At 43.6% G+C, this 25,599-nt stretch overlaps 1 protein-coding gene across 1 annotated transcript in view; it reads right to left on the reverse strand.

The window, feature by feature from the left end:
• Positions 1-6,910: 6,910 nt before the first annotated feature.
• Positions 6,911-25,599, reverse strand: part of ccdc122 (coiled-coil domain containing 122) — a 30,265-nt gene continuing 11,576 nt past the window's right edge. The window contains exons 4-5 of the mRNA XM_078408722.1: positions 16,270-16,386; positions 6,911-7,069 (exon numbers count right to left, since the gene is read on the reverse strand). Coding sequence (XP_078264848.1) covers positions 6,911-7,069; positions 16,270-16,386 — 276 coding nt within the window. The remainder of the gene's footprint in view (positions 7,070-16,269; positions 16,387-25,599) is intronic.

The following is a 25,599-nucleotide window of genomic DNA, read 5'->3' on the forward strand; positions in this document are numbered from 1 at the left end:
CAACAGGTCCTTTGCAGTGGAGATTGTCTTGCTGGTCCCGTGGCAATGCCCTGTAAACGTGTTGTGTTAGTTTCTAACAGCACTGTAAAAATGTTGATACCTTTCATAATCCATTCTCTCTCTTTTCTCAAACAATGATAACCCACTGAAACGTTAACAAACTTTGCAAATTTTCATGGCTTCTGCCAAGCTAGGCTCAGCACATGGCAGCAGTAAACAAATAAGCCCCAGGCCAATTGCTGCTGTATGTTTAGAATCAACGTCCTAGGAATAGACTCCCATCAGGCAATAAACTATATCAACATCCCTTTCTTTTCTGTAATCTTTCCATGATGCACACTGTTCTTCCTAATTATATATGGTGCGGAAGCCCTTAAGAGGCAGGTTCTGAAGCTATGTTTATTGTACGAGACAAGAGTGGTCACACTTGAAAAACATATCTTGCCTTTCTGGGTTACAAAGTGTCTTCTCCTCGTTCTGGTTGGACTCATTAGGAACCAAATGCTCTTAATGAAAATGATCCTAGGAATCTTTTAATTAACTAGAAATTATCAGCTTCTTTATCTGAGCTAATTTGAATAAGATGCAGGTGGGCTTTCATTGTGGCCTCCTCTATAATGGTGATACCAAGCATAGACGAAGAGACCGCTTTGCCAAACACTAGTGCTTTTTCCACTAGGGACTGATGGAACTCTTGGTTGCTAGCCATTTTAATTTCTCTCTCCATTGTGAGCTATCTGCCCTAGTCTCCTCCACTGTCAATGTGCAGCCACACACAAACTGGAAGAACAGCAATCTATATTCCTTTTGGGTAGCCTACACCCCAATGGCTTGATCAATCAATTCCCCAATTTCACATAACTCCCTCCTTGTCATTCACCCAGTCCATCCCGTCCCCGCCCCATCACCTAGTTCCTTTCCCCTCCAGCATCTGTTAATCTCCCACACTTTCATTTTCCCTTCCCCAAACCTGCCCCTTCCTCCATCTGCACCCTTTTGACTTCTTGATATCACCTCCAGCCTTGGTTACCATCTCCACCCATCTCTCCCCCACCTGGCTCATTTGCCAATCAACCCTTCCTAACCTGAATCCACCTATCACTTTTTAGTTTGTACCCCACTTTTTCCCCTCTCCTCTCTGCTAGCCATCTCCCTTCTACTCCATCCTTCTGAACAAAGATCCCAACCTCAAATGACACTTGTCCATTTCCCTCCACAAATGCTGCCTAACTCGCTGAGCTCCTCTAGCAGTGTCTTTTGCTCACGATTCCAGCACCAGCAGTCTCTATTGTATGCCTTCATTGTTTGCAATAGAAGTCTGCAACAGCATTGTTGGCTTGGTCTTGGTCTAGATGCTGCAGCTGAGTCAGATTGCTGAAATTCAAGGTTAATGACTGAAATGCATATCGTTATCAGGCCAAGATTTTTCCCTTGTCGCTTCTGCAAGATGGCGAGTTGATCAATTTGAAATGCCGCAGATTCCTCTCTTCAGGATAAAGGAAGTTGAGGTGAAGCCCTGAGGGCCACAGATCCATGGCAAAGAACCAATGTGCCTTTAGCACTGTCTATTTCCCATTCATTCTTTGGAAGATGAAGAGAATTTTTTGAATTTACTACCAATTTTTCAGGCCAATTAAGGCAGCTTCCAAGTTAGTGATGAAATTGAAAGAATTCCAATAAGCGCACCCTCTCTTATTACTTTCCCAGCACTGGACTCAATGTGCAATAGCTAAACCTCTTTCTTATAGCTAGATTATGTGAGTGATGTAACAACATCCCCAGAAACTGATGTAGAAAGCCCCTTTAATGGGATAACTGCAGAAGATTGTGATTTGCTGGTTTATTTTATTGCTCAAGTGGCATAGAAACATAGAAAATAGGTGCAGGAGACCATTTGGCCCTTCAAGCCAGCACCACCATTCATTGTGATCATGGCTGATCATCCACAATCAGTAACCGGTGGCCTGCCTTCTCCCCATACTCCTTGATTCCGTTAGCCCCTAGAGCTCTATCTAACTCTTTTAAATTCATCCAGTGAATTGGCCTCCACTGCCTTCTGTGGCAGAGAATTCCACAAATTCACAACTCTCTGGGTGAAAAAGTTTTTTCTCACCTGAGTTTTAAATGGCCTCTCCTTTATTCTTAGACCGTGGCCCCTGGTACTGGACTCCCCCAATATTAAGAACATTTTTCCTACATCTAGCTTGTCCAGTCCTTTTATAATTTTATATGTTTCCATAAGATCCCCTCTCATCCTTCTAAATTCCAGTGAATACAAGCCCAATCTTTCCTCATATGACAGTCCCACCATCCCGGGGATTAACCTCGTGATCCTACGTTGCACTGCCTCAATAGCATGGATGTGCTCCTCAAATTAGGAGACCAAAATTGCACACAATACTCCAGATTTGGTCTCACCAAGGACCTGTACAACTGCAGAAGGACCTCTTTAGTCCTATACTTAAATCCTCTCGTTATGAAGGCCAACATGCCATTAGCTTTCTTCACTGCCTGCTTTACCTGCATGTTTACTTTCAGTGACTGGTGTACAAGGACACCCAGGTCTCGTTGTACTTCCCTTTTTCCTAATCTGGCACCATTGAGATAATAATCTGCCTCCTTGTTCTTGCCGCCAAAGTGGATACTCACATTTATCTACATTAATCTGCCATGCATCTGCTCACTCAACCTGTCCAAGTCACCCTGCAACCTCCTAGCATCCTGTTCGCAGTTCACACTGCCACCCAGCTTTGTGTCATCAGCAAATTTGCCAGTGTTACTTTTAATTCCATCATCTAAATCATTAATATATATTGTAAATAGTTGCGGCCCCAGCACCGAGACTTGCGGCACCACTCGCCATTGCCTGCCATTCTGACAGGCACCCGTTTATTCCTACTCTCTGTTTCCTGCCTACCAACCAATTCTCTATCCATGTCAATACCCTACCCCTATACCATGTGCTTTAATTTTGCCCACTAATCTCCTATGTGGGTCCTAATCAAAGGCTTTCTGAAAGTCCAGATACACTACATCCACTGGCTCTCCTTCATCTATTTTACTTGTCACATCCTCAATAAATTCTAGAAGATTCGTCAAGCAGAATTTCCCCTTCATAAATCCATGCTGACTTGGACCAATCCTTTTCCTGCTATCCAAATGCGTCGTTATTACTTCTTTAATAATTGACTCCAGTATCCTCCGCACCACCGATGTCGGGCTACCTGGTCTATAATTCCCCGTTTTCTCTCTCGCTCCTTTCTTGAAAAGTGGGATAACATTAGCTACCCTCCAATCTAAGTGACTACAGGCCTAAGGTTGTTGATGCTTAATTTCCCTGGATTGGCTGATAAATGCTGGCCCTGCCATCAATGTCCGTAGCCTGCAATTGAATAAAGATAAAATAAATCCCTTTTTTTATACCTGGAGACTGACAGTAATCGGAGTTGATCTTCTGACCATAATCTTTTTTTGGTAAGGCAATTTTTTTTCAGAACTAGTGTTGTGCCAGTGGTTGATGTAAAACAGCATTAATATTTGTAATGATTAAACAGCATTAATTATAGCAAATATTAAACAGCAACAAAGTTCTCAGTTAGGCACTTCTCTGAAGTCAGAGGCTGTAGGTTCGTGTTCTGGTTCAAAGACTAAAGTTGTTGCTGCTACCTAATATTAAGGAAGTGCTGCATTGTCAGAGGTTCTACCTTGTGAGAGACATACAAAGCTGAGCCTGGTTATTTCTTGCATGGTTCCTACACAAACCACAGTGTTATTTTTAGTGCAATAACACTGCATCCTTTTAGCTGAGCTTTCTATTGTGCCTTTTGGTTATAATGCTTAGCTCAGTCCATTACTCAAGAGCACAAATTATTAAATGATTAACAAAATTGATTTGAATAATTAGGATCAAGACCTTATCCCTGGGCCACAATTTATGTGCAGCTATTTACATTTTTTCTGAGATCTCAATATCTAATTTCTCTCTGGCCACAAGATGGCAGTATTTCCCAGCTTACCAGCACCTTAACTTTGGATTGTTAAGGCACTATGTGATTAATAATAAATGTTTTATTGAGATAATTGTGAAAACATGATTAATCTCTGGGAATTAGTAGGTTCAAGAAATTCAATGGCACTTTAGATCACTTTGTGCCTAAGTATGTTGAGTACAATTTACTGTGATGCTATTTATTGTATCTTATTCAGCATCACCAGGTGAAATTGGATAACATTTTTCTGCTCTGGAAATATTGTTGATCAATCACAAGGAAAATATTTTTCATAGCACTCCATTCACTGTAGCTGTGTGACCTAAAGGAACACTCTCACATCTGACAGTTCTGCAGAATACTGCAGACATTCTGGAGGTTGGCTGGTGATTCAGGAAGCCATCACAATTTACCAGAGACAATGATCTTGTGCTTTCACAGCTCTGCCCAGAATGGACATGGTCACTATCTCTTTGAAGCTCCTAGATACCCTGGTCATTCCTGGAGATGGCTGACATATGCCACATTTTAGTTTGAGGAGTGCACTGATGGTCCCTAACTCAAGAAAGAGAGACTGTGTTTCCATTGTTTCAGCACAGATAATCAGATTGGGTGGGTATATAAATCTTTTAAGGACGATGGAATTCCCCAAGGCTCGGAGAGTGGTAGGCTTGTTGTGCTTCTGGCTCCCATTCAGAACTCAACACTCCTCCTGAATCACCAGGAGTTCCATGAGAAAAAACTCATCCTCAGCTAAGTGTTTCCAGAGAGTTCACAAGGCTTTGTCCTCAGGCAGTTCGTGTTCCTGCCATAACCTAGGTATGCTCAGCATGGAGAGCTGGATCTTGGAGAATAGAGGCTGTCCTCTCATTCCCGCCATTTAATTCTTCCCAGTATCATGCATGCAGTTGAACAATTGCTACCAGTAAGCGTGTCGTGAAAAATCCTCCAGATGTGATTCCAGTGTCTGCAGGGCTCAGGGACCACACCACAGTACTCTCCTGGAGGAGTCTGACATTGTTGTTCACTACCTGCTGATGCACCCCACGCAGATGTGGGCTGCCCTGACACCACTGCCTTTGCTATCCAATTGCCAAGTTTCACAGGGGAAGATTGCTGGAGGAATCCCATTCTGCATTTCATTTGCAGTGGACTTTACCTAAAATTGTTTATTAGTGCATTCTAAAGGGAAAGCTGAAAGAAACCTACAAATAATTGACCGGAACATCTCATCAGCTTCTACTGAGGGGCAGAGCATCCTGCGCACTGTGAACAAATCAATGGATATTTAATGACATTCTCTCACCTTCAAAAGGATCTGTACAGATAGCTTCACCATCAGCCGCTTAGCTCACGAGGGTTCCTCGGCAGACATAGAGAAATCGCTCCTTCCAATCAAATGCATTCATTTAGAAGCCATACATCAGTGTTGTGATTAAAGTCTGCACACTAGTGACTGCAATCATCCACATAATGGCCAGTCTTTATGTGATGGCTAAAAGGGGCTTTAAGTCTGTGACTTTTTTATTTATGAGTTCAAAGGGACTGGATATCACTGGCAATGCTCACATTTACTGCCCCATCCACCTCTGGCTCACGAACTCCCAAGATGGTTAAATCAACTATATTCTTGGGGCTGGAGTTACATGCAGGCCAGACTGGATGAGTAGGGTGGATTTTATTCTCTAGAGGGCATCCGTAAAAAACATGGGTGTTTAATAATAATAAAAAAATACTGAGACTATATTTAGCTTTAATTTCATACAGAGACAGTCCTCTGGATTATGTAGGAGTTCTGTTCATGAGAACTGTCCTAAGATTATGAGGTAATTAAAATAAAAATAAAAGTGAACTCTGAGAACAAATAAAACTCACTTGAGAAGCAGATATGCAAAAGATGGTAGCATAAATATATCACATTAAGGGTGAATAAGCCTCTTATTTCTCACCACCATCCTTAAGGAAAGGAGGTAAGAGAGAGTGAAGGTAAGATTACATTTAGAATGAGTAAAAATTGAACCATGGAAAGGAAGAGGTGAATGGGAAGCAAAATTAATAGTAATAGGAAAGAGTGGTGGTAAGGAATGTGTATGGAAGGAAAGAATATACTGTAATGAGAGCAAGGGAAGCATGTGACTTGAAGGTAATGAGAAAAAAGCTTGAACATCATAATTTTCCAGCTCCAGCAACATTGGCTCATTTCCCTGCTGCAGAAGAAAAAGGATAACCAGGTGTGGATATAAAAAGATGCAAACAGCAAGAAAAGGAGAAAAGCAACATTAAAAAGGATGCAAAAATGGTGGAATACAGAAATTTCAATTGAAAATAAAGTGATTATATTCTCCGATGTTCTTTGTGCACTGTCACAGTATGTAACTAGCATTCATTAAAATTATAGACAAAATGCTATTTCATTGTTTATTTGAAATTCAACAAATTTTAAAGCTGTAAAATAAAAATGATAAACTACAATACCCCTAACTAGAATGAAAATGGCATTTCTTAACTTTGCCTGAAGTTGACCTGAGAACTCTAATATGATCACAGGAAAACATTGATAAATTATTAAATGCATGGATTTAAAATAAAGGTATGGTTCAATCCAAAAGATTTAAAAATGTGATTGTCTTGCAAATAAAAGAATTTTCAGTCAAATTCATTCAATATTGCAGATACCTCTGGACTCCTTTATAAAACATGTCCACTAACACATCCATGCCATTCTTCTGCCCACTATTTTAAAGATAACACGACAAAATAACATGCTTCGACTTTTGTTAAAATGACTGACAGAGGAGCATTTGTCTTTATCACATTGTGAAAGTCCAGTCCAAATGAAGTTTGCAATATCAACATCTTTAAGCAGCATTTATCTCCTGCACGTTTAACTTTAAAACAGTAAGATTTCTAAATCTTTTATGTTACAAGTTTTCCTCTGTTATTCCGAGACAGCTTCTCAGGTGTGCTGCATTTTTTTCCATCTGTTGAATGTCCCAAGTCAACTGACGTTTGTTGGACTGAATTTTATTCAATTGACAATACAAACGCTTAAGTATGGCTTCACATCTTTTGTTTTGTACCTGCAGAAATAAAATGAATATTCATTCTCTTAATATATTCTAAAATTAACTTGATGCTCATCTACGTCATTGATAATCAGAAAAATGTGTCAGAAAACAATAACTAAAATTAAATTGATCACTAGGTGGAGAGCATTCCTATAAGTAGGGAATTTGTTGGCAGAGCATCAGGCTCAAGAGAAAGATAAGGATTCCTCATTTAATCATTACTAAAATTGATTGATTATGTGGACCAGCCTTTTCACTTAATGTTAACTACACAAATAAATTGTGCAAACCACATTATGAATAACTTACAACAATCAAGTGAGTTGGTTAGAAAGATGATTCTCTATTAAGAGCAGCTTGTTTGTCTCCACCCAATAATCCAAGTCCTGGATGTCAGCATCTTTCTGTCCTTCACCTCTTACACATTCAACAGAGAAGGGTTTTGAGGAGATAGGCATTAAGAACTCAACTACTTCTATACCTACATGTTGCACAACCATCTGACCTGGAGATTTATCACTAGTCTAAAACACAAAAGCCTTTTGCTGTGGATGCTGGAAATATGAAATAACAAAATGATTGCTGGAAATACTCATCAGGTCAACAGCATTTGTGTAGAGAGAAAGCTAACATTTTAGATCTATACTTTTACATCAGAACACGGGGAATCTTTGATTTAAAATATACTTTAGGAAGTACAGAGAGATTTACTACTAATCTTCAATTTCCCATATGACAAATATTGTGAGAGTATGGTCACCCTAATGTTAAAGTTCTTGACCTTGTAACAAATCTAGCAGCTCAAAGGACAGGCCCAGCACCACCACTTAAGGCAACAGGTGACGAGATATAAGTGGTCTCTATCAATATAATCCATGCTAAACTTGCAAACCTATTGAGCCTTTTGGTATAAGTCAGCATCTGCTATTCCTTCCTATACAACCTATTGAGCATGTCAGTCTAACCCCTCAATTTATAACAAGGAGTATCAAATAATAAGATTAACAGAGCATCACCTTGAACCGTTATTTTCCCTGTCCCACCCTGCACCTTCTAACATGCCTCTTGATATCTTAAAATTTCAACATCATTGTGGAGGGCGAGGAATGAGAATATAAGGATTCAGTCACTGCTAAATTTATGGCTATATGGAAGATTGTACCTTTTCCAGAGGTTATTGCATATCTGTGCAGTATCTATCTCAACCACTCTGCAATCCACTTTGCCTATGGGAACCAGGTGGCTACAGCACTTATATTTGTTGGCTCATCTGCAGTTGTAGAAATGAGTATGTAGACTTGTACACACATAAAGGTTCTCTGTCCTCTGCCAGAGCCAACAACACCATGTCTTCAAAAGTATGACAATGGGAAAGGACACAATTTTCTTTCCATTATAAGCTGTGGACATGTAGTCAATAGCAGCCTTTGTCAATAGTAAAGCTTTCTCTCAATTATTGTGCAATTGGTCTGTGATATTAAAAAATAATGCAGGTTTTTACTTTGGTTTATTTATTCTGTATCCCTTGGCAATTCAAGCACATAAACCAACCACTGGTACGGAAAACCCCCCATACACATCCAATCATGGTGTATGTCTCTAAGACAAACTCAAATCATGAGGATTAATATAAAACAATGCATTATTTTTGCTGACTGGACTATCATTGCCATACTTGTTCAGTAAAAACAGAGTCTTTTTGCTTAGTTTACCCGAGGATCAGCTACAGCTACATGTGGCTTTCATGAAAGCTCCTCTTATAGCTTTTGCAGTTTATCGTATTCCAACTAAACATGTGTGCTCAAGATGATGCTCATCTACGTCATTGATAATCAGAAAAATGTGTCAGAAAACAATACTTAAAGAAAAATAACCTAGTACCCATTTAAATAGCACTTCTCAAGGTTACAAGGTCAGTTTATTGTCACATGTACCAATTAAGGTACACTGAAATTTGAGTTACCATACAGCCAAACTAAGTGAAAAGCAACAAGACACACAACCACATAGAAGTTAACATAAACGTCCACCACAGTGGAATCCACATTCCTCACTCTGATGGAAGGTAATCAAGTTCAAACTCCTTCCTCTTTGTTCTCCCGCGGTCGGGGCAGTCAAACCATCCGCAGTCAGGGCGATCAAAGCCCCTGCAGCCGACGATCAAAGCTCCCGTCAGGGTGATCAAAACTCCTGCATCGGGGCGGTTGAAACTCTCTCCGCGGCATGGAGCTCCCGAGTCGGCCTCTTCTTACCAGAGACCGCAGGCTTCACGATGTTAAATTCCACAGGCCCTGCGGTTGGAGCTTCGATCTCCGGCAAAGGGATCGCAAGCTCCGTGATGTTAAAGTCCCGCAGACTCCTGCGGCTTGGAGTGCCTGTCAGTCTCCAGGAAAGGCCGCCAACTCCACGATGTTAGGCCGCAGTGGGGATGGAGAAACGATGTGGAAAAAAAATCGCATCTCTGTCGAGGTAAGAGATTGAAAAAAAAGTTCTCCCCAACCTCCTCCCCCCAACCCCCCACATAAAACAAACCAAGGATCACTAAAATATGCTTTTTAACACACACTAAAAATAACAATGAAGAAAGGGCAGACAAACTGTTGGCGAGGCAGCCACTTCTATTTGTAGATAGAAATTGTAAAACACTAATGACATTCCTAGCCACTTTCAGTGAATTATTTGCTGCTCTTAAAAAACCCTGTAAATAACACAGTTATTTATCATAGGTGAATGAGATGTGGATCTTTCAGAATGATTTTAATATTGCCACCATTGTACTTGCCTTGAACTGGGTGCATTAAATTGCCTTTGATATTCAGAATTAAAAGAGAAAAAAACATGCTTTCCATATCCTTGATAAAACGTTTAATTTCTTGAAGTTACTTTCAGGAAATTAGCATAAGGAATATGTGAGCTCTACATTATACGTTGAAAAAATGGACTCTCCAAAATAGATGCATTTTATATTTTAAATTTTACAACTTCCATGTCCCATTTATTTTATGCAGTTAGAAATCTGAGTTTTCTCTCTCTTTGAGTTCCACTTCCAACACATTCATTTCTTATTTCCCCTTACATGCCTCCCTCCATGTCAACACTATTTGCAAAGCAGATCGACTTGAGATTTTGCTGTGCTTTCACATGGAACTAACAGCTTTTTTCAGCTTAAATGCTGGTAACTTTTCACAGCACTGCATGGACACAGAAGTGCCAAACGCTTGGCTGAGCTCAATGTCCACTTGCAACCTAAATGTGACACGAGACCCACATCAATGTGATTGACGATTAAATGTCCTCTGAAATGGGCTAGCAAGCCTATGGGGGTAATGAGAGATGGACAAGAAATGGCTACGGTTAGCGAAAGTAGTTGAGACTTTATTCGCTAACCTTATTGAGTTAAGAAATCATTAACTGTGTCTGGAGGGACTCCAAGTCTTCAATGGGTCCAGAACACTTCTCTATTTCACTTCTACACCAGTGACACCAGTGCACAATAAGCGAGTTTGGTATTCCGAATGAGCATGCGCAGGTCATAGGTCGGGGGCATAGAATTGTCGCTAGCTCATCTGTTCCATGTAAACAAATCTTTGTTTCATTTTTTTCTCCAGTTTTTCTCCCTATAGGTAAGAAAATACTGTTTTCAAAACTGTTAATTTGGTGTACATATGGTTAATTAGTAAAAACTACGATAATTTTTTGTTTTTTTAAACTTTATTCGGCGAGTTCCCCTCAACTCTCCCCGACTCTTTAACTTGTCCCGGAGCCGTGGAACTGCGGCAGCAGCGGCGGGTACTGGAGGCAGAAGCTGCCGGAGAAGATTCATCGGAGAGCGGATCGCCACCGACCCAGAGCCGGGACAAGGTGAGAGATTGCAGCGCCCCCTCGCAAACAACAAACTCAAGGAAACTTCCCTCCAGCAGAAAATATATTTGCATTGATATTAAACAATAAAAGTTGTACAATAACACGCATATAAAACTATCAAGAGTTTGCAATGCATCTTTTTTCCAAGACAACCTCTGACCCTTTGTTAAATGAACAAAATTTTCATCACAGAACTGCAAATATGTTGAGCTTTATCCTTGCTCACTGAATATTTCATTCAACTTCATGCACTGTGTTTCCAAGTGAACATCCTTTCAACTGAAACATTTCCCATATATCCCAGAAATATATCCTATGTTAAGAAAGGGTACTAAAACTGAGTTCCTTGAGGAATCCAATACCGAGAAAATGTAGGCCAATAAATGGTATTGTATTGTATTGTAATTAATTTATTAGCCAAGTATGTAAAAACATGCAAGGAATTTGATTTGCCACACAGTCATACCAAAAAAGCAACAAGACACACAACTACATAAAAATTAACATAAACATCCACCACAGAGCACTGTGATGGAAGGCAATAACGTATTATCTTCTTCCCTCCTTTTCTCCTGCAACGGGGGCAGTCGAACCATCTGCAGTCGGGGCAATCGAAGCTCCCGCAGCCGGCGATGAAGCTCCCGCGATCGGGGCGGTCGGAGTTCCTGCAGTTGGCTCCCGAAGTCGGTCCCTAACCAACGGACCGCGAGCTCCACGATGTTAATTCTGCAGGTTCCCACGGTTGGAGCTCCCAAAGCAGATCCCAGTAAAGGGACCGCCAGCTCCACGATGTTAGACCGCAGTGCGGACGGAAATACGATACGGAAAAAGTCGCATCTCCATCAAGGAAAGAGATTTTTTTTTAAAAATCCCCCCCAACCCCCACATAAGACAAAACTAAAGATACACTAAAACATACATTTAACAACAGATTAAAAACAACAAAAGAAAAGGATGAGACAGACCGTTGGCAGGGCTGCCATCGTAGGGTGCCACCTGGCAAAAAGTCACTGGTTCGATGCGATCCTTCAAAGTTAAGTTAAAAGATCACAAGAGAAAAGCATCACAGCAACTACCGAAGAATCATGTGCACAGCTGAAGATTCACGCAGATTGGGTGGAAGCCCTTATCACTGATGAACACTCCAGGATGATCCATCTAATAAATGCCATTTTCTATAGTCCTTGCAGTCATAGGAATGCCGTTTTATGTTTCTGCAGTGGTTTATTTTGTATTGGAAGTTCTGAATAGTTAGATACTAGATCAACACTTCCTCCCACTAGAGATATGATGGGAGGATGTGTAGCCAAGATAACTGTGGGAATCAGTAAGTTTGTACGATGTGGCGATGATGGAGAATTTGAAAGTACCAACTTCCATGGTTACCTGGACGATACTTCCTCCCATCCTGCCTCTTGCAAATTATCTCTAACTGTCAATTTTGCAGTCTCTGCCAGGTCAGATCCCAAGATTAGGCTTTGTATTCTAGAACATCCAAGATGTCCTCGTTCTTTAGTAAACATGGTTTCCCACCTGCTGTCCTAGATGGATCCCTCACCCACTTCTCCTGTGTCCCGTACTTCTGCTCTCGCTCCCCTTCCCCTCAGATGGAACAATAGAGTTCCCCTCGTCCTCACCTTTCACCCAACAGCCTAGGCATCCTCTGACATTCCCATCACCTCCAATGTGATCCCATCACCAGTCACAACTTGCCAGCCCTTCCCCTGGTATATATATATAGGCATATACATACATACATACATATCCATACAGGCAGCACCCATAGTCAGAATTGGACCTGTGTCTCTGGCACTGTAAGGCAGCAACTCTACCGGTGCCCCATGGTGTTGCACTTTGGGAGGTCGAATTTTAAAGGGAAAGTACAGTTTCTGGCAAGACTCTTAACGGCTTTGATGTACTGAGGGAGGATGGAGTCCAAGTCCATAGCTTCCTGAAAGTGGTGATGCAAGTAGATAGAATGGTAAAGAAAGCCTATGGAATGCTTGACTTCATCGGCCGAGACATTGAGCACAAGAGAGTCACATTGTAGTTGTATTGGGCTTTGGCTATGCTGCATTTGGAGTATTATCGTCGCCCCATTACAGGAGGTATGCGGAGGCTTCGGAGAAGGTGCAGAAGGGGTTTACTAGAATGCTGCATGGATTAGAGCAAGGGTATCAAACTCATTTTAGGTCACGGGCCAGAATGGGCAAAATGCAGCTTCATGCGGGCCGGATCAGTTGTGCACGTGCGCGGCTCCCACAGCTTTCGTTGCCTTTGTTTTTTCAACCTGCGTTCATGTGCCTCAGTCTCTGCTATAACTGTTTTGATGATTGCTGTTTTTTCAGAGTTGCTTCGAGCTCGTTTACCTTTTGCGTTCTGAGTCATCCTGCGTACTTGTCATATTTTTCTCCGTGTGACGTCTCATCGTGTCGTTTGATATTGTACTCTTTTGCCACAGCCACTTGTTGCGAGCATATCAGACACACAGGTTTGCCGATGACCTCACAGAAGAAAAAAATATCTTTCCAATTATCGTTGAAAAACTGACCATTGATGTCAACTTTTTTTTTCTTGGAAAGCATTTTAAACCACATCAGCAAACAGTCTCAGCCTTGCTACTGGTGTTACTTACCTGAGAACTCTGTGTGTTTATACTGTGTCTGATGACGTAAGTGGGGCTCTAGTGGTTTTCAGTGCAGGGTGGTAGGTGCTTAAGCACAGCGGGTGGTTAACTGCCGCCTATTGTTTTCTAAGTGCACACATCAAGCTGCCGGCGCAGCAGGTGGCACAGACGGCAGTGGGGGAGAGAGCGGCGACGGAGAGAGAGAGAGCGGTGAGGGAGAGAGAGAGCGGCGAGGGAGAGAGAGAGAGCGGCGAGGGAGAGAAAGAGAGCGGCGAGGGGGAGAGAGAGAGCAGCGAGGGAGAGAGCGGCGAGGGAGAGAGCGGCGAGGGAGAGAGAGGGAACAGCGAGGGAGAGAGAGAGCGGCGAGGGAGAGAGAGAGAGCGGCAAGGGAGAGAAAGAAAGCGGCGAGGGAGAGAAAGAGAGCGGCGAGGGAGAGAAAGAGAGCGGCGAGGGGGAGAGAGAGAGCGGCGAGGGAGAGAGAGAGAGCGGCGAGGGAGAGAGCGGCGAGGGAGAGAGAGAACATCGAGGGAGAGAGAGCGGCGAGGGAGAGAGCGGCGAGGGAGAGAGAGAACAGCGAGGGAGAGAGAGCGGCGAGGGAGAGAGAGAACAGCGAGGGAGAGAAAGAGCGGCGAGGGAGAGAGAGAGCGGCGAGGGAGAGAAAGAGAGCGGCGAGGGAGAGATAGCGGCGAGGGAGAGAGAGAGCGGCGAGGGAGAGAAAGAGAGCGGCGAGGGAGAGAGAGAGCGGCGAGGGAGAGAGAGAGCGGCGAGGGAGAGAGAGAGCGGCGAGGGAGAGAGCGGCGAGGGGGAGAGAGCGGCGAGGGGGAGAGAGAGCGGCGAGGGGGAGAGAGAGCGGCGAGGGAGGGAGAGAGAGCGGCGAGGGGGAGAGAGAGAGCGGCGAGGGGGAGTGAGAGAGCGGCGAGGGAGGGAGAGAGAGCGGCGAGGGAGGGAGAGAGAGCGGCGAGGGAGAGAGAGCGGCGAGGGAGAGAGAGCGGCGAGGGAGAGAGAGCGGCGAGGGGGAGAGAGAGAGCGGTGAGGGGGAGAGAGAGAGCGGCGAGGGGGAGAGAGAGAGAGCGGTGAGGGGGAGAGAGAGCGGCGAGGGGGAGAGAGAGGGCGGCGAGGGGGAGAGAGAGAGCGGCGAGGGGGAGAGAGCGGTGAGGGAGAGAGAGAGCGGCGAGGGGGAGAGAGCGGCGAGGGAGAGAGAGAGAGCGGCGAGGGGGAGAGAGAGAGCGGCGAGGGGGAGAGAGAGAGCGGCGAGGGGGAGAGAGAGAGCGGCGAGGGGGAGAGAGCGGCGAGGGGGAGAGAGAGAGCGGCGAGGGGGAGAGAGAGAGCGGCGAGGGGGAGAGAGAGAGCGGCGAGAGGGAGAGAGAGAGCGGCAAGGGGGAGAGAGCGGCGAGGGAGAGAGAGAGAGAGCGGCGAGGGGGAGAGAGAGAGCGGCGAGGGGGAGAGAGCGGCGAGGGGGAGAGAGCGGCGAGGGGGAGAGAGCGGCGAGGGGGAGAGAGAGAGCGGCGAGGGGGAGAGAGAGAGAGCGGCGAGGGGGAGAGAGAGAGCGGCGAGGGGGGGAGAGAGAGCGGCGAGGGGGAGAGAGAGCGGCGAGGGGGAGAGAGAGAGCGGCGAGGGGGAGAGAGAGAGAGCGGCGAGGGGGAGAGAGCGGCGAGGGAGAGAGAGAGCGGCGAGGGGGAGAGAGACAGCGGCGAGGGGGAGAGAGAGAGCGGCGAGGGGGAGAGAGAGCGGTGAGGGAGGGATAGTGGCGAGGGGGAGAGAGCGGCGAGGGGGAGGGAGAGAGCGGCGAGGGGGAGAAAGTGGCAAGGGAGAGAGAGCTGCGAGGGGGGGAGAACGTCTGCCGTACAGATACATAATAAATGGTCATGAATATACTTTTTTCCCCCCAAATCATCCCGTAGGCCGGATTGAACCCCTTCATGGGCCGGTAGTTTGATACCCCTGGATTAGGGATTATTAGTTATAAGGAGAGTTTGGATAAACTTGCATTGTTTTTGTTGGAGCTTCAGAGGATGAGGGGAGATGGAAGTTGAGTAAATTACAAGAAGCATAGATAGAGGGTGGAAATTTCTAGGGTGGAAATTTCAATAGCTTTATGGTTATGTTTAAAGGAAATATGTGGGGCAAATCTTTTTTAAACAGATGGATGGGTGCTTGGAATGCATTGTCTGGCATGGTGGTGGAGGCAGATACGATAGTGGCATTTAAGAGGTTTTGGGATAGACACACGATTATGAGGGGATAGAGAGATATGGATCACCTGCAGGCAGAGGAGATTAGTTTAACTTAGTATCCTGTTTGGCACGGCCATTTTGAGCCGACAGGCCTGTTCCTGTGCTGTAATGTTCTACGTTCAATGCAAACAGGACATTCGCCCAACTCGACTACTCTGACCAGTGAACACCCTTTAGTTTTAACCCGCGACACTTCCTTCTATAACGAAAGGAAATCTTTTACCTTTATTTCCAGTATTTCAAATATAATAGGCTACTCTTCAAAAGTACACGATTGTACAAAATTAAAAATGTCCAAGCCCCTATATAACCCACCTTGCAGATGTACTGTTGAGATCAGGTTCTGGCCAGGTGATATAATCTGCCACTGCAAAACAAAACGCTGCAGGAGCATGGCAGACTGGCATTGCAGTTAACATTGTATGAGCCATTCCCAATGTAAACCTACCTATCAGTCTGGAAATTATTTTTAGTGCATCTTAACTTACCTCTATTTCTTTCTTAAGATGAATATGATGCTCCTGTTCCTTCTTTAATTGAACTGATTTTTCATTAATTGCAGCTTTTATTTCTGATCGTTTAGCCTCCAAGTCTGTAATTTCTCTCTGTTTAAATTTTTAAAAATATTTAAATTACACAAAAATATTGAATTTTGAAAATTCTAAAACATCAATATTTCCACAATTCTGCAGTGAAGATACAATTCACGTATAAACAAAAAATCTCAATCAACATTTATTGGGATTTATCTTAATTTTGTTTTAGAAAATAATTCAGCTTATTCAGCTATCAATATGTAAACATAGCTGAGAGTGTCCAAATTTGGAACTGAGAATCTTTGCATATTCTTGTAATTTCAAAGCACAGTCCTGCTGACATCATGCATTCAATTGTTCTCCAATCAACAAGCCATGAGCAGAAGAAATGTCAACTACCTGAAACAATTTCCTGACAATTTGCTGCGGTGTTAGCTTAGTGTGAAAAAATGATGTGTATTTAAATATCAATTCAGGAATAAACACAAAAATCTAGGTGGATATTCCAGTACATTACTGAGTGCAGCTGGACAATTGCAGAGTATTCCATGATATTATTTTACAGGAGAGCAAAGGAAATGTCCTTTGAGTCCTAGTTAAGATAAAACAACCAATGAACACTGAATCCTATTTCAGACCTCAACATCTGCCAATTGGCTGCTACTTACTGTGTTACAATGATGGATATACTGGGAAAGTTTCATTGGTTTTAAAACATTTTATAAAGTCATACAGTCATTTTAGGCATTGCATAAATAGAATTATTTTTTTAAATATTGCACTACAATTGCCAAACAAATACAAATCATCAATGCACAGAGGACCTGACAGCTACAGGGAAAATGCAGATTTAAAAAAAAGTGCAATAGCTGCAACAAAGTAGATTGGGAGTCGGGTCTACACCCTTAGCTTATGAGAAGTGTGTTCAATAGTCTGATAACAGCGGAAAATAAGCTGTTCCTGAATTTGGTGGCCTGTGCTTTCAAGCTTTTGTATCTTCTGACCAGAGGGTGTTGGGGGAAGGAAATGACCAGGTTATAAATGGTCCATGATTATATTAGCACCTTTACCTTTGCAATATGATGTGTAGATGGAATTGACAGAAGGGAGGATGCTTCCAGAATTCTCTGCAATTATAGGCATAATCATAGATGTAGGAGCCATTTGTGTTTGTACTGACAGCTGTTAGCATATTATATTATTTTGTCCAGATATATCTTGCCGTATTATTTGGACTCTTGGGGGCTGTCGTTAGATGAATACATATATGGGCGTAATGGACTGGGAGGAGCCAGAACAAGATGGTATATCTGTGGATTCAGGAACTGGGAGGAGTTAGATATGGGGAACCAAGAGAGGATACAGTTCTTAGCAGAACTGCAACGAGAGCTGTGAGCAGACGGGGGAACAGAGCAGCCAGCCATGACTTGTATGTGAAAGAGACAATAGACAATAGGTGCAGGAGTAGGCCATTCGGCCCTTCGAGCCAGCACCACCATTCAATGTGATCATGGCTGATCATTCTCAATCAGTACCCCGTCCCTGCCTTCTCCCCATACCCCCTGACCGCTATTCTTAAGAGCTCTATCTAGCTCTCTCTTGAAAGCATTCAGAGAATTTGCCTCCACGCCTTCTGACGCAGAGAATTCCACAGATTTACAACTCTCTGACTGAACGTTTTTCCTCATCTCCGTTCTAAATTGCCTACCCCTTATTCTTAAACTGTGGCCCCTGGTTCTGGACTCCCCCAACATGGGAACATGTTTCCTGCCTCTAACGTGTCCAATCCCTTAATAATCTTATGTTTCAATAAGATCTCCTCTCATCCTTCTAAATTCCAGTGTATACAAGCCTAGTCGCTCCAGTCTTTCAACATACGACAGTCCCGCCTTTCCGGGAATTAACCTAGTGAACCTAGGCTGCACGCCCTCAATAGCAAGAATATACTTCCTCAAATTTGGAGACCAAAACTGCACACAGTACTCCAGGTGGTCTCACTAGGGCCCTGTACAACTGGCGAAGGACCGCTTTGCTTGAAATAAGTACAGCCTGGTATGTTCATCTCCTTGTTTGTACAACTACTTCAATAACCCCCCCCCCCCACCCCCTGGACAGTATGATGGAAACCAAGATGATATCTATAACCCAATCCGGAAGCAAAATGATATCACTGTTCTTCTGGCTCAACAAAATCTTCTACTCTACCACCAAGAGACATTCCTGTTTATGATGGCGATCCTTTGCAGTATGAAATTTTCATCATGGCATTTGAGAGAGGAGTGGAAAGAAAGACTTAATGATAACAGTGACCGCTTACATTTTCTAGAGCAATATACAAGAGATCGAGCAAAAGACAGTCCGCAGCTGTCAACACACCTCAAGCCCAGGGCTATCCAAAGGCAAAGAAACTGCTTAAAGAGCATTTTAGTAATGAACATAAGATTGCCAAGGCATTGGCCTGGTCAGTGATCAGATCAGAAGATGTGAAAGCATTGCAAGCATTCTCACTGTTCCTTAGAGATTGTTGCAATGCAATGGAACATCTCACCAATATAGAGGAAATGAATGTCGCTTCCAATATGAAGACTATCCTTCTAAAACTGCCTTACAAGCTCAGAGGCAAGTGGAGGGATAAGGCATGTGAGCTACAAGGCAAGCTTGGATATCGAGCAAGATTTTCTGACCTGGTGGACTTCATAGAGAAACAAGTGAAGATACTATCTGATCCATTTTTTGGAAACATCCAGGAAGCCAAGCCAGTTGCAACTGTCTACTTTTGCTAAGGCAAGAGAAAGGCAGCAACTAAGAGGAAGCAGTTTTGCAACAACTGCAAAACCCGCAGAAGCACAGGTGCAAGAAAATCTGACAACAAAGGGAATGAAAAGCGACATATCTACCACCAAGCCACAAGGTTCTTGTATGTTCTGTAACAAAAGTGGTCACACATTGGGGCGGATTCACAGATCAAGAAGAAGGAGCACAAAGAAAGGCCAGACTTCTTAAAGGAGAAGGGAGTCTATTTTGGATGTTTGAAAATAGGTCACATGAGCAAAGCCTGCAAGAGTCATTTGGCTTGTGATGTGTGCAACCAAAATCATCCTGAAATACTTCACATTGAACAAAAGGCCAAAGAAAAAACCCCAAAACATACAGAACAGAATGAAAAGCCAATTGTGAATGATGATGTTCTCGCATCTCAAATGGGTGGGCATATTGGGGCCGATGATGAAACCTGCATCTTCTCCATTGTACCAGCACGTGAAACGTGAAGAGCCACAAAGGGAGCACAGTGTTGAAAACATACGCATTTTTGGATCATGGATGTTCATCTACCTTTTGCACAGAAAGCTTGATGAGAAGGCTGAGCATTGCAGGACCAAAGACCAAAATTCTCATGCACCATGAATCAAGTGAAGCCTATGACCAGTTGTCATATCTCAGGTTTGGAAATATCTAGTCTGGACAAAGATGATTTTATTCAACTATCTGATGTGTTCACACATAAGACCATGCCTGTTTCTCAGCTAAACATTCCCAGACAAGAAGACCTAAAACACTGGCCTTACTAGATGGATGTCAAGATTCCTGAAATAGACTCTGGCATCGACCTACTCATCGGGACAAATACTTCAAAGGTATTGGCACCTTGGGAGCTAGTCAACAGTCAAGGGGATGGACCATACGCTGTGAAAACCTTACTGGGGTGGATCATCTATGGTCCCCTGAGAAGAGACAACGACATCAGGCTGCCCTGCTGCTGCTGTCAATTGAATATTCATTGCAAACCTAGAGGAGCTACTGGTCAAGCAATACAATCACAACTTCAGTGAAAGAACCAGCAAGGAAACAGAAGAAATGTCCAGAGAAGGGCTAAAGTTCTTGGATATTATGAATCGCTCAGCAAGGATGACAAATGGACACTATTGTCTAGACTTATCTTTCCAGCAAGAAAACACCATCATGCCAAATAACCATTGCATTGCTGAGCAGCACATCCCGAGCCTGAAACGCAAGTTTGGCAAAAATGAGAAGTTTTACGATGAATATATCTTTCCTCACAGAAATGATTGACAATGGTAATGCTGAAAGGGTATCAGTGGACCAGCTGAATCGAAGTGATGGAGAACTCTGGTACATCCCTCATCACGGGGTGTATCACTCAAAGAAAGGAACTTTAAGGGTGGTCTTTGACTGTGGTACAGTCTTAATAATAATAATAATAATAATACATTACATTTATATAGCGCTTTTCTAACACTCAAAGACGCTTTACAAGGTTTACTAAGACATAAAAGAAAATAAGTAGATAAATGAGTTAACGAAGAGAAAAGGAAAAAGAAGGAGAGGTAACGGTCAGTGATTGAAGGCAGTGCTGAACAGATGAGACTTCAGTGATGTTTTGAATGTGGTGAGTGAGGAGGAGTCTCTGATGGTTTGGGGTAGTGAGTTCCAAAGGGTGGGAGCAGCGATGGAGAAAGCCCTGTCCCCCCAGGATCTGAGTTTGGTCCGGATGGGGGGGGACAGGAGGTTAGCAGCAGCAGAGCGGAGGGTACGGGTGGGAGTGTGTCTGTGGAGGAGGTCAGTCAGGTAGGATGGGTCAGGTTATGGAGGGCTTTGTATGTCATGAGGAGGATTTTGTACTGGATTCTCTGGGGGATGGGGAGCCAGTGGAGCTTGTAAAGGACAGGGGTGATATGGTCACGGATCGGGGAGTGGGTGAGTAGACGGGCAGCGGAGTTCTGGATGTGTTGGAGTTTGTTGGAGTGTGTTGGAGTCTTCAAAGGAACATCACTTAACTGCCAACTGTTGCAGGGTCCAGACCTAACCAACTCACTCATTGGATTTCTCATCAGATTCAGACAGGAACTGGTTGCTTTGATGGCAGACATCAAAGCAATGTTTCATCAGGGCAAGGTATCAGAAAAGCATATTGACTATCTACGATATCTGTGGTGGCCCAACGGTGATGTGCAGCAACATCTTGTTGAATACCGGATGAAGGTACATCTTTTTGGAGCCGTGTCGTCACCAAGTTGTGCAAACGTTGCATTAAGGAAAACTGCTGAGGACAACAAAGCTCACTTTCCAGCAGAGTTGACAACCAAAGTAAAGAACAACTTCTACGTAGATGATTGTTTAAAATCATCCTTCGGAACAGGAAGCAGTTCAGATGGTAAAAGACCTGACTGCAATCTGCCAAATGGGAGGATTCATGCTGTCAAAATGGATCAGCATCCATTCCTCAAGAAAGCAGAACCAAAGTGATGAAGGAATTGGACTTAGACAAAGACAATCTGCCAATGGAAAGAGTACTGTGATTGCGCTGGTGTGTTGAAACAGATGTGTTCAAGTTCAGAATTGCTGCATGGGAACGACCATACACTAGATGTGGCATCTTATCCGTGGTCTGCTCCATATACGACCCTTTAGGATTTCTAGCACCATTTACTCTGCCAGCCAAGCTGATTACGCAGGAACTCTGCAAGGAAAAACTTGGTTGGGATGAAAATATACCCCAAACCTTCTCTCAGTGATGGACAGGATGGCTAGCAGATCTCAACAAGATTGCAGAGTTTAAAGTGAACTGGTGCATGAAGCCCACAAGCTTTGGTCAAATCAGATATGTACAGCTGCACTTTTTGGACACCAACGAAAGTGGCTACGGTACTGTTTCATATCTAAGACTGGAAAATGATTGCAAAGAAGTGTATGTTGCATTCATAATGGGAAAATCCAAAGTGACACCATTAAACCAGATGACGATTCCCAGAATGAAGCTTACAGCTGCAGACCCAAAGTGCTGACTTCCTTTAGGCAGAAGCTACTCTGTGTGAGGCATTTAGTCAACTTGTCATCATACTACAAAGAGAATCACCTGAGAGCCAATCCATCTAAAACCCAAGTCTGCGCCTTCCAATTGAAGAACAAGTATGCAAATCGAAGGTTGAAGATCACAAGGAATGGAGTCAGATTGGAGCACTGTGACAATCCAGTCTATCTCGGTGTGACTCTTGATCGATCTCTGACTTACAAAACACATATAGAAAATCACCAATCTTAAAGGAAAAGTCAGTTCCAGAAATGGTCTTCTTAGCAAGCTGAGTACCTCAAAATGGGGAGCAAATTCTAAAACCATTCGATCAACAGCTCTGGCTCTCTGCTTCTCCACTGCCGAGTATGCCTGCGCAGTATAGGGGCGCTCAGCTCATGCAAGGAAGATTGATCCTGTGCTAAACACAAGCTGTCGCTGCATCAGTGGATGCATGAAACCTACCACGACTGACAACATCTACCTACTCTCTGGCATTGCACCTCTTGGAATCAGAAGAGCTGTAGCCAGTCAAAAAGAACGCCTCAGACAATCAGAGGATGAAAGACACCCCCTACATGACCATCCTTTGCTACCTCAGCGTTTGAAATCACGCAGAAGGTTCCTCTCTTCTGTCCATCCCCTGGACTGCAGTGCATCGTCCAGAAGGCTCAAACTCTGGGAAGAGAGACTAGAGAAATCTCCGGAAGACATTCAAAATGGCAATCGATCCCTCTGAGAAACTCCTACCAGGTTTCGACCAACCGTGGATAACCTGGCGCAGTCTCAACAGACTGCGGACAGGCATGGGGAGGAGCAAATCGAACACGCTGAAGTGGGGATATACTGAAGATGCGGCAGACTGCGATTGCGGACGGGGCCTCCAGACTATGGAACATCTCCTGAGCTGTGACATGCTACATGACACATGCACTGTAAAGGATCTTGCAGAGGCCAAAGACGTGGCTCGCTATTGGCAAACAGTTGTGTGATGACACAAAATAATAATAATAAGCTGCAGTGCTAGCTGTCAGAGTTGACACGATGCTACGAAAAGAATTACAGCTTCAACTGGACAAATCCATCTCCTGGACTGATAGCACAACAATGCTTAAGTACATCAACAACGAAACCAAACGCTTTCAAACATTTGTAGCAAACAGGATCTCTTTTGTAAGGGATCCTACTGATATATTACAATGGAGATATGTTAGCATAAAGGAAAATCCTGCAGATGAAACCTCTAGATAACTAACAGCAGACCGCTTCTTAAGCTGTAAAAGATGGATCAAAGGACCAGAATTTCTCTGTAAGCCAGACAGAGAATGGCCAAAACCTCACTTGGAATCTACAATCTCTGCTTATGATCCAGAAATCAAGCAAGACATTACAATGAACGTCATTGTCAAAAATCCATTGAACCCCACAAACTCTCTGATTACCTATTTCTCATCATGGAGGAATCTGAAGACTGCCATAGCGTGGCTTCTTAAAGTAAAGACAACATTCTTGCAGCTGATTCGAAGGAGAAAGAAAATTCAAACTGCTGTGAGTAGCCTTGAAAAGGATCCTGCAAAACTGAAAGAAAAGGTTGAAAAGAAGATGCAAGTCTTTAAAGCAACACTCCGCGGACAATCTTTATGTCCTGAAGATGTTTCCCAAGCAGAAATTGCAATCATCTCTTTCAGTCAAAGACAAAGATTCGAAGAAGAACTATCAGGACTAGAAGTTGGTAGTAATGGTGTCAAAAGAAGCAGTCATATGTACAAACTGGATCCGGTGCTGAATGATGGACTTCTGAGAGTAGGCAGTCGCCTGAATAGACTAGCGATGCCTGAAGAGGCCAAACATCCTATTATTCTCTCGAAGGACCTTCACATATCAACACTACTGTCACTACATATCCACGAACAGCTTGGCCTTAGATTCAGACTTGACACAAACTCCTGAATCAATGCATTACGAAGATTCATTTGTCGACGAGGTCAAGTTTCATCTTTAAGATCAGACAATGGCACAAATTTTATTGGAGCGGAAAGAGAATTAAGAGAAGCATTCAATGGCTTGAATCAGGACAAGATCCAGGATGCTATGTTTCATATCATCATATCATCATATCATATATATACAGCCGGAAACAGGCCTTTTCGGCCCTCCAAGTCCGTGCCGCCCAGCGATCCCCGTACATTAACACTATCCTACACCCACTAGGGACAATTTTTACATTTACCCAGCCAATTAACCTACATACCTGTACGTCTTTGGAGTGTGGGAGGAAACCGAAGATCTCGGAGAAAACCCACGCAGGTCACGGGGAGAACGTACAAACTCCTTACAGTGCAGCACCCGTAGTCAGGATCGAACCTGAGTCTCCGGCGCTGCATTCGCTGTAAAGCAGCAACTCTACCGCTGCGCTACCGTGCCGCCCGTTTCAGTAAGCGATAAGGAGGTACTTTAATCCTCCAGCAGGATCCCATCACGGCGGTGTTTGGGAAGATTGATCCGCATGGTTCAAAATATGCCACGCTCTGTTCTTAGCCAACAAGTTCTGGACGATGAAGGATTGCAAACTTGAATTTGTGAAGTTGATGCAATTTTAAATGATCGACCAAGTGTTTTGATGATCCAATGGACCTGAAAGCACTCACACCAAACCATCTTCTTCTATTGAAAGCCAAGCCAATACTACCACCTGAACTCTTTGTAAAGGAAGACATACATTAGATGCAGATAGAGACAGGTACAATATATGGCAGATCACTTTTGGAAACAGTGGGTAAGAGAATGCTTGCCTCTAATCTAAGAACGACAACAGTGGTCAAGGGTAAAAAAAAGCTTTGCCCCAGGTGACATTGTTGAGGTGGCTGATTCCACTGCACCACGAGGCTCCTGGCAAATGGGCAGAATATTGGAGACCATACCAGATGCACAAGGTCTTGTGCGCAAAGTTCGACTTCAGACTAAGAGCAACATCTTAACAAAGTAGACAGTGGTCAACTTCAGGAAGCAAAACAGTACACATACATTTTTGGTGCCGAAGTAGAGGTTCCTAGAAGTAAATATCACTGGCAACTTGTCCAGGACTAGCCATATCGAAACAATGGCCAAGAAAGCACACTAACGCCTCTCCTTCCTTAGAAGACGTGGGAAGTTTTTTTCTTTGATTCACCAAACACTAAGGACAAGGACACTTTTAACTGAATGGGCATGTCCCCAACAACTCTCACCAACTTCTACAGATGCATGGTAGAAAGCATTTTATCGGGATGCGTTACAGCATGATTTGGTGTAAATCATACTGTAATTTACACCAAATTACATAAATTAGGCCCATCTAAGACGGCAAGAAATAGCAAAGAATTGTGGAAGCATTCCACACCACCACACAAACCAACCTCCCTTCCATTGACTCCATCTATACTTCACACTGCATCAGTAGGACCACTAGCATAATCATGGACTAATCTCACCTT

The sequence above is a fragment of the Rhinoraja longicauda genome, chromosome 12, assembly GCF_053455715.1.
Source record: "Rhinoraja longicauda isolate Sanriku21f chromosome 12, sRhiLon1.1, whole genome shotgun sequence".
NCBI classification, from domain to species: domain Eukaryota; kingdom Metazoa; phylum Chordata; class Chondrichthyes; order Rajiformes; family Arhynchobatidae; genus Rhinoraja; species Rhinoraja longicauda.